This window comes from Peromyscus californicus, unplaced genomic scaffold (assembly GCF_007827085.1).
Source record: "Peromyscus californicus insignis strain IS unplaced genomic scaffold, ASM782708v3 Scaffold_7__1_contigs__length_154581171, whole genome shotgun sequence".
NCBI classification, from domain to species: domain Eukaryota; kingdom Metazoa; phylum Chordata; class Mammalia; order Rodentia; family Cricetidae; genus Peromyscus; species Peromyscus californicus.
In genome coordinates this window covers 96,577,927-96,587,683 of record NW_026294595.1, presented here as the reverse complement: position 1 = coordinate 96,587,683, position 9,757 = coordinate 96,577,927, and the positions used below count along the sequence as shown (strand labels likewise).

General features: G+C 43.9%; 1 protein-coding gene across 1 annotated transcript in view; it reads left to right on the top strand.

Moving 5' to 3' along the window:
- Window positions 1-1,842: 1,842 nt before the first annotated feature.
- Spg11 (SPG11 vesicle trafficking associated, spatacsin) overlaps window positions 1,843-9,757 on the top strand; it is a 73,097-nt gene continuing 65,182 nt past the window's right edge. Inside the window, exons 1-3 of the mRNA XM_052726410.1 lie at window positions 1,843-2,129; window positions 6,931-7,115; window positions 8,495-8,719. Of these exons, the coding sequence (XP_052582370.1) occupies window positions 1,882-2,129; window positions 6,931-7,115; window positions 8,495-8,719 (658 nt within the window). The 5' untranslated portion in view covers window positions 1,843-1,881. The remainder of the gene's footprint in view (window positions 2,130-6,930; window positions 7,116-8,494; window positions 8,720-9,757) is intronic.

The following is a 9,757-nucleotide window of genomic DNA, read 5'->3' as shown; positions in this document are numbered from 1 at the left end:
TGCAGTTAACTCTTGTTCCCTTTTTAGGCTTGCCTGTATCTACTGATTTATTAGTTCTGGAACTTACATGTGAGAAGTTGAAATATCAGAACGGAAACTACATCACCTGCCCACAGTGATACATTTGAAGTCATTTCCTATACTTTGTTATATTGGAGGACCCTGCCACAAACACTGTCATATCCCTCGTTAAAAGCTAAGTGACTTGCCTAAAATTAAGGCATGACTTTAGGTAAAATTAAAGAAATATCAAATGATATGTTGAAACTTGTTTGTAAGTTTAGAATTACAATGAAGGCCGTTTTTGTGAATGTGTCAAGAATATCCTTATTAGGGACAAGGCCTTGTTGTATGTAATAAAAGTATAATCTGGGACATTGCTTCAGTGTTACCAAACTTTATATAAACCAACCAGTTGAGCTAAGGCTGAGAGATTTAGATATAAGCATCTTCCTTGTCATAGGAAATGAGCTGCATTTTGTCAAATGAAGTCCTACATTCATCAAGGAATACTGGAGCTCCTTTTGTAAGCCAAGATGCATTTCAGGTAGGAGGATAACAATAGTGCACAAGTCTCTGCTACTTTAAGGTTTACATAAAGGTTGGGCAGGAATTGACAGAAAATATCAATTAGTCATAAACACTGTGGAGAAACACGGGATGATTTGAGGAGTGACCGGAGTGGAGAGAGGCTTTAGACTAGATGAGCCAGGATGATGCGTTAACAGAGGTTGCAGTTGAATCAAAATGTTCAGATTGTGAATGTGTCTGTGTTTACCAAGGCTAACTGGGCATGGAGGCATACCCCTGTATTCCTAAGTACCTGGAAGGCTAGTGAAGGAGCATTGGGAGTCCCAGGCCACTAGGGAGCCTTTATCAAATAAAAAACTTAACAAGGTACTGTTTGATTTCTCCCAAATGCCTTTCCAACACCTGTCAGCTCTCTCCCCTTCATTTTCTATATCGGATTGTACTTCCCTGAGAAAAATAGAAGAAATTGAAAGGTGAGCCGTCTCCATCTCCACTCTGTACTCAATCCATCTGTTAAAAAGGATATCATTTGACTCCAATATTCATGTTAACCTTCATGATTGTAAGAAATAGAATCCTCAGTGGAGGACCATAAAGAATAGACTGTTTGCTCTCAAAAGAAGGTCTATTGGTCTCAGAGGTTGGCACTCCCAAACCCTGCCTCTGGGTATCCAAGGGTACAGGAAAATCACTGTGCAGGGTCTGAAAGTCAGTTTTTGTAGTCAGGAAGAGGAAGGGCATGGCGAATGATTTTTGGGTAAACTGCTCTTCAAAACTACCTGGTGGGAGATAAATCAGATTGCCAGCTTTTGCAAACTCTGGGCTCCAGGGCATCTGATGGGAATAGCTGCCTTGGAAAATTCCGTGAGAGCAGATTTCATTCCGTGAGAGCAGATTTCTTGAAGCTGTGGGGGAGGGGTGGGGAATCTGTTTTGTGGCCCTGGGTTTTTTGATGTTTGTTTTGTTGTTGTTGTTTTTTAAATGGGGATAGTGTTCTTTAATGGTTCTATACTATTAAAGAGTCCTTACTACCAAGAAAACTGCCCTACTGTTGGACCAAACAATAGTACAAAAAGCGAAGAGCGGCCAGAGCCTAGGTTTTAATGAACAGGCATCAGCCTCAGAGAGCTTTGGTAACAAGCACAGCAGAAGCAATTGAAAGGACTTCAGGTTTATCGACTCGAGCCGAGTGAGGGCAGGTGTGGTTTCGCAAGAGTCTGCTTAGACCCACCCCTACCCCAAGCTAAGAAGGACCGCCTCGCAGTTCAGATGACCGTCACCAGGTACAAAACACTGCGCATGTCCGTGACGCAAGCGGGCGCCTCTACCGGAAGGAATGCCTGAGCCAAGATGGCTGCCAAGCCCGGGCCCGGAAGTGCTGCCTCCCCGGACTATGCCGGGGCCATGGAGCGGGTTCTACCTATGCTGCTGGTGCAGATCCCCGCCGAGGAGACGGCACAGCTGGGGTCGCGGGCGCAGCTGCACCGAGGGCAGGAGGCCCTGGGGAGCCTGACGGCTGCGGGCAGTCTCCAAGTGCTCTCCTTGGCGCCGGGCAGTAGGGGTGGAAGCAGCTGCTGCCTCCAAGGCCCCTTTGGGCAGTAAGTGCGGCGGGACAGCTGCGGAGTGTGGGAGGAGTCTGAAACTGGAGCTGCTCCGGCCGCTCCTGAGGGGAAGCCTGTGTGCTCCTCTCAGCGTGGGTGGGAGGGAGGGGGTGACAGCGGGGAAACACCTCAGGACTGAGCCCCACTCCTCTCGGAACCTTTCCCATCCCGAGGTGATATGCTCACTTTGTTGCATCTCCCTCCCTCACTTCCTGGGTGGGCAGAGAAGATAGCCCGCTCCTCGATAGCCTCTGCGAACCCTGGATGGGTCCCAGCCCAGGTGCTGTTCCTTTCACTTAAAACAGATGGTTACAGAAAGGACTCCTAAGCCTGTTTTCTCCGCCGCCGCCGCCTCTTCACTATGTAGCCCTGGTAGTCCTAGAACGTGATACGCTGGGCTGGAACCTACGGAGATCTGCCTGCCTCTGCCTAAGCTACCACACCTGACTTTGGTTAAAGATGCCAGATGAGGCTTATTTCTAACTCATTTCAAATATTCTTTTTTTTTTTTTTTTGGTTTTTCAAGACAGGGTTTCTCTGTGTAGCTTTGCGCCTGTCCTGGAACTTTACTCTGTATGTAGCCCAGGCTGGCCTCGAACTCACAGAGATCCACCTGCCTCTGCCTCCCGAGTGCTGGGATTAAAGGCGTGAGCCACCACCGCCCGGCTCAAATATTCATTTTTGTTACCGAAATAATGTTTTCTTGCAAACATAGCTCTCCCTCCCCACCCCCCAACCCCCGCTTCTCTTGAAACTTGTCCACCCAATGCAAGTGCCCAGGGGTCACTGAACTATCCCAGTCCTTTTTCCAATATTTGAATCGCAATCTCTAGATGGCTGGCTTGCAATTCACAGTCCTCCTGAGTTACCCTTCCTAGGGCCGGGCCGAGGGTACAGGCTCTATCTCCATGCCTGGCATGTCAGCTCTGTCTTAGATTTGAGGCTCCCGTGGATTGAGAAGATGGATAATTACAATAATGTACTACTTTCCACTTTCATAAATCTTGGTCCAGGGTGGACAGTTTACATAAAGTTTAGGGAGTACCCTGAGTACATGATGACCTTTTTAAAAATGGGAAGTATTTTAGAACCAGTCTGTATGAGACTGCATAGCCAAGAGGTATCACTTTGGAATCTCGAAGTTCTGTAACAGCTCTGTATACAAGAATAGTTTGCTAAATCAGCAAGTATTTTAACCACCCCCCTTGAGATAAGCCTTATCTGATGAGGTCTCCTGAAGCTCAGGCTGACCTTGAACCAAGGATGGCTGTGGATTAATCCTACTCCACTCTCCAGGGCCGGAATTCTAAGTGTGCACCACCATGCCCAGATTTCCCTCATTCCTCTGGGCGAGTGTTCACATGTCTGCTGTGTGTGTGAGTACCTGTGCTTACATATGTGAGGGCTGGGGATCAACGTAGGTGTCTCCTCTGTGTCACTTATGTTTTGAGACAGAGCCTCTCACTGCACCTGGAGCTCATGGATGGGCTGAATTGACTACACCCTCTCAAGCCAGCAGGCCTCCTGTCTCCACCTCTCAGTACTGGGATTAGAGGTGTGAGCCACATGCTCAGCTTTGGATGTGGATGTTGAGTCAGACCTCAGGCTTTCCCTCTGAGCTCTCTCCCCAGCCCCTTTTAAATGTTCTAATTGAACTGAATTTTTATTCTGTTCAAACGTGTATAGAGTAAAAACAAGGACAGTGTTTTAGAAGTTAGGGTTTGCGCCCTCCTTTTCACAAAGTATATAGGTTTTCATTTTTTATTTGTCTTTTAAAGATTTGTGTGTATGCGTGTGTGTGTGTGTGTGTGTGTGTGTGTGTGTGTGTCTGTGTGTGTCTGTGTGTCTGCCACGTGTGTGAGTGCTTGTCGGGGGGCTAGAAGAGGGTGTCAGAGCCTCTGGAATTGGAGTTACAGGCAGTTATGAACTGCCCAGTGTGGGTGCTGGGATCTGACCATGGGTCCTCAGGAAAAGCAGCAGCTGCTCTTATCCACTGGGGGCCTCTCTCTCTCTCTCTCTCTCTCTCTCTCTCTCTCTCTCTCTCTCTCTTTCTTTCTTTGAGACTGGTTCTCCTGGCTGGCTTCCAACTCTTGATCCTCTTCTTCAGGTCTTTTCAGTAGTGGGATTACAGGTAAACATTACTGCACCAGCACATTTGGTATATAGGTCTGTTTTATATTGAATAGGTTGTTGTATATCGTATATTCTTTTCATCAAATTTCCTTTCTATGTGGTAGTATTGTCCATGTGCTAATGATCTTAATGGAATAGCATAGTGTTCCCCCTTTGGGATAGCACAGTGCCTTTAAATATTTTACTTTGTTTAACCTTTTCCAGGATTGATATTTAGGTTATTTCCCAAATTTTCAGTATAAACAAAAATTAGGTGTTTGTGAAAAAAAAATTCCTGTTATATAAAAGACAGAATATGAACTGTCAGTCTTTTTTGGGGGGTAGGGGGAGGAGTGTTTCAAGACAGGGTTTCACTTTGTAACCCTGGCTGTCCTGGAACTCACTCTGACCAGGCTGACCTCAAACCCACAGAGATATGACTGCCTCTACCTCCCAAGTACTGGGATTAAAGGCGTGCACCACCACTGTCCAAGTCTTTCTAATAAGGACCTAATAGCCACCCCATTTAACATGAAACTCACTACTGTCGAAAAACAAAGTTTTTAAAAGAAGTTGAAACTATGAGAGTGGTAGCCTCATCTCTTTCAACTGCATTGTTTTCAGAGTTGGGTCCTATTGACTGGTTTTGAGATAAGGTCTTTCTCTGTAGCCCAGGCTGGCCTCAAACTCTAAATCTTGCTGTCTCAGCCACTGAAGAATGATTATTGTTGAGCCACCACATCTGGCTCATGCGTATTAGTGATAGAGTCTTGCTATGTCACTTAGGCTGTCCAATTCCTGGGCTCAAGAGACCCTCCTTCTTCAGCCATCTGAGTAGCTAACAGATACCTGTTGCTCTGCCTGGCTTGGGTCCTTTTTGGTTTATTTTTACATGTATGTGAATGTGTGCATGTGTCCAGGTGGAGGCCTAACGTTGATACTGGGTATCTTCATAGATTGCTGTCCACAATAATTTTTAAATTTTATGATGAGTCTTTGGGTGTGTGTGCATGTGCTCACAAACCTATAGTTGAGCACAAATTGTGGGGGTCAGAAAACAGTTCTGTGGAGTTGGTTCTCTGTGTCTACCTTCACGTGGATTTCAGGGATCCAACTTGGGTTGCCAGGCTTGCACGGAGGTGCCTTTCCCTGCTGAGCCGTTGCCGGCCCCCCACTTCATTTCTGGAGGCAGCGTCTGTCTAAAACAGGGGCTCTCACAGTGTCTGACTGGTCCAAGTCGCTGGCTTGTCCCCAGGATCTTGTTTCTTCCTTCTGAGTGCTGGTATTACAGGTGGCCCCACTACCAGGCCTGACTGGCTTTTCTGTGGATTCTGAGTGTCCAGACTGCCGTTCTCAAGCTTGTGGAGCCAGCTCCTTAACCCCCGAGCCACCTTTCCTGCCCCTCTCATTTATTTTAAATGTAATTTACTACAGTTGGTCCCTCTCCCTCCTTGTTAGCCCGTTCTGGTAACTGTGCTGTCTAGTGTGATAGTTGTTAGCCACATGTGGCTGTTAAAATGAACTTTAAAATCCAGTTCCTTGGTGGCAGTGCCCATGGTTGAAGTGCTTTGTAGCCATATCTGCCCACTGGTTGTTGGCTGTCTTGAGCAGCACTGAAATAGAAATAATATTTCTATTATCACAAAGTTTTATTGGGCAGGGTTGTTCTATACCATAATATTCTGGATTATTCAAAGACTGTGGATGTAGAGAATCACTTTTTAAAATCTGAAATAGTTCAACTCAGCCAAAGCCCATTTAAGACATCTATTTATTTTATGTGTCAGGTGTTTACCTGCATGTGCCTGGTGCCTGCAGAAGCCACAAAAGGGCATCGGATTCCCTGGAACTGGAGTTGCTGATGGTTGTGAGCAAGTGCTCTTAACCACTGAGCCATCTCGCCAGCTCTATAAGGCCATTTCATTAATTGTAATAAGTAATATATTTATAAGTAAGAAATTTACAGCTGGGCATGGTGGCACACACTTTTAATCCCAACACTCAGAAGGCAGAGGCAGGCAGATTTCTGTGAGTTCAAGGCCAGCCTGGTCTACATAGCAAATACTAAGACAGCCAGGGCTACATAAAGAGACCCTGTCTCAAAAAAAAAAAAAAAAAAAAAAAAAAAAAAAAAAAAAAAAAAGGAATTGATTGTTGGTATTTATCCTTCATGATGACAATCTCTTTAAAATATCTTTAAAAATATCAGTTGATGCTTAAGGTAAAAGAGTAAATGGATTTTTTTTTTTTTTTTGGTTTTTCGAGACAGGGTTTCTCTGTGTAGCTTTGCGCCTTTCCTGGAACTCACTTGGTAGTCCAGGCTGGCCTCGAACTCACAGAGATCCGCCTGGCTCTGCCTCCCGAGTGCTGGGATTAAAGGCGTGTGCCACCACCGCCCGGCTGAGTAAATGGATTTTAAAGGCTCTTTAAAAGCCGAAGGAAGGAGGAAATGGTTTCTTGCTCTGTGCTCACTTCATCTCCCACTCTTAGATAGTGTAGGGGGCAAAGTGGGGAGAAGTGAGAAGAAAGAGCCCTGACGTAGTTCTCATTCCGCTGCGCTGGGCTGCAGAATTGGTGCTGTCGTCGAGTGAACCAAGCTCTCCTCCTTCTGCCCTTTGATCCCCACAATTGAGGTAAATGGGATTGTGGGTGTAGAAATATAATAAATCTAGACTTTTTTCCTTAGCTTCGTATGGGAGGATTCTTGTAACAGCAGCACATCCACAGACAAGCCCACGCTGCTTGCCGTCAGTGAAGATTATGAACTGCGCACATATGAATTTGATTTGAAAGACGGGAGGTGTGCTGCAGCCTTATCACACAGCTGCTGTGGGAGGACCCTGCAAAAGCTCATTGAAGATCAAGGAGTCAGTAAGTGTCAAGCTAAAGTTTGTGACTTTTGTTTCCTTTGAGACTGTGTAGTGGAGGCTGCCATCAAACATGTGATCTTCCTGCATCAGCTTCACAAGTGCTGGGGTCTCAGGAGTGTGCCACCATGACCAGCTAGCTGTGGTCTTTTATGAGAAGTTCTCTTGGAGGTGAATTCTAAGGGCAGTCTACACTGTCCAGCACTGTAGCCACTGGCCAGATTGGGCTGCTGAGCACTTGAAATGTGGTTCATATAAATAAGTTGTATTTTTAATTTTTGCAGTGCTGGAAATCAAATCCAGAGTTTCACAAATGCTAGGCAAGCTGTTGATCCCTGAGCTATATCCTCAGCCTAAAAATGTACTTTAAAAGCCCCAGCCAAATGAGGTGATAATAATGCTGTAATCCTAGCCCTTGGAAGGCAGAAGCAGGAGTATCTCAGCTTGATGGTGACCTGGGATACATAGTTAGAGTCTGTCTCAAAAAAAAAAAAAAAAAAAAAAAATCATACATCTTTCTTTTCTAGGGGGGATACTGGGGATTGAATCTATGGCCTCATACATGCTAGGTTGTCACCCAATCATTGAGCTACATACCCAAGTCTTTTTTGCCCTTATTTGAAGACAGGAGTGTCACCAAGTTACCAAGACTGGTCCTGGACTTAAAATCCTCCTGCCTCAGCCTCTAGAAAAGCTAGGATTATAGATTATAGGCCTGCACACCAAACTGGTTCTACATACCAGGTTTTGAAGTCTTAGGATAAGGAAAGTAAAATAGCCCATTAATAATTTTTGTATGAACTAACATGTTGGAATGATATTTTGTATGTAATAAACTAAATAAAATAAATTAATTCGCCTGCTTCTTTGGCTGTTAGTCACCCGGAATCATATCTCTCTCATGGATGGATGATTCTTGTATTTTACTGGATGGTGCTGACCTAAACTGGTTACAGAGCTGTTGACTGCCTCTTGGCCTGATAAGCTGCAAAGGGGTAGGGGGCAGAAATCCAAGCTGCTGGGCCTCTGATTTTAACCCAGTAACATCCATTCTACCCTTGACTATAAGGTCCCTTCTTTTTCCTTAAGGGAAAAAATGTTTGATTGATTTTGTGTGATCTCATGGGTAACTCAGCTTTTTTTTACTCTTCCTTCTGGTGTGCTTTGAGACTTCAGCCTTAAACAAAAAGAACCCTGGGACATTGTGAGCCATCTTTATTTATCTTTACCTACCTCCTAATGCCTGTGTCCATAGAACAGTAACTACTTTGAGTTGGAATAAGTGCAATTTCCTTTTTTGTTTTATCTGTGTTTATAAGATCACATTCACCAACTGTGAAAGTGTGATTGATGAGTTTGAGATAATATCCTTTTGTTTCACAGGTATTTCCTTCAAGTCTTTGAGAATTCTATCATTTCACAACAAGACGGCATTACTGCTCATCAATAGATGTCTCATCCTACACATTGTACTTCCGGGGAGAGAATCTGGGAATAGAGTACTGGACTGCTTCCCACTGGCCTTGCCGGCACAGACGGCAGACACAGTTATTGACGTGCAGCTCTGCAGGGGATTTCTTTTTGTTCTGAGTACATTGGGCTGGATCTGTATCCTTGGCCAAAAGCATGTTGATTAATGTGTAGGGGAAAAGAATATGTAGAAAGATGAGCCTTTCCAACTTTCAATTAGGGGAGCTGGAGCGAAGGGAGAGTAGTTAGTTTTTAGTTAAGAAGTTTCAGGCGAAAAATACTCTCATAAAATAATCAACTATATTCCTTTATATTTTTCAATGTATAGAAATATTCTTATTGTTATAATAATCTTACTCATATTTATATTCTTTATTTACCCAAACTGTATTTAAGTGTGTTAACATGCATGATTGCTCATATGATACATGTCTTTTCCACGTGAATATAACTTACTTTGTCCAATGATGATTCCATCATTTTTTTCTTTTTTTGAGGTCCCAAATACCCAAATACTGGGGTTTCTAGTATGCATTACCACACCCAGATAATTTCATCATTTTCGTGAGTGGTTTACATAAGTATTAACAGTTTTTAAAAATACTATACTTTGTATCTAGCAGTAAAATTATTTTGAAGATTTTTAAAAATGACCTTTTATAGAATGATTTTTGAGGCTGCTTTTATTTCTGAAGTGAAAGGATGGATGGTCTCCTTTCTTTATGGTTTTGGGGGTTGGCCCCAAGTCCTCGTGTGTGCTGTTCGAATGTTCTAACACTGAGCTGTAGTCCCTGGCCCTTTGTTTGCTTGTTTGTTGGTTTATTTTTGAGGCAGAGTCTTACTGTATAGCACTTGCTAGCCTGGAACTCACTGTGCAGGCCAGCTGCCTCTTAACTCACAGAGATCTCCCTGCCTCTGACACTTGAATATTGAGATTAAAGGTCTGTGTTTCCACATCCTTCTATTTTGGCCTTTTGAAACAGGGTCTCCGTAATTGAGGTTGGTCTAGAACTCACTCTGTAGCCCACTTTGTAGCTAGCCTCTGACTCAGCCTCCATAAAGGGATGATTTTTCTATTTTAGATATATTTAGATATATTTTTTTCACAAAAGTGTCATAAAATACTAAATTGACTTAATTTTTATTGCCAGATTTGTTGTCTACTGCAATAGGTGT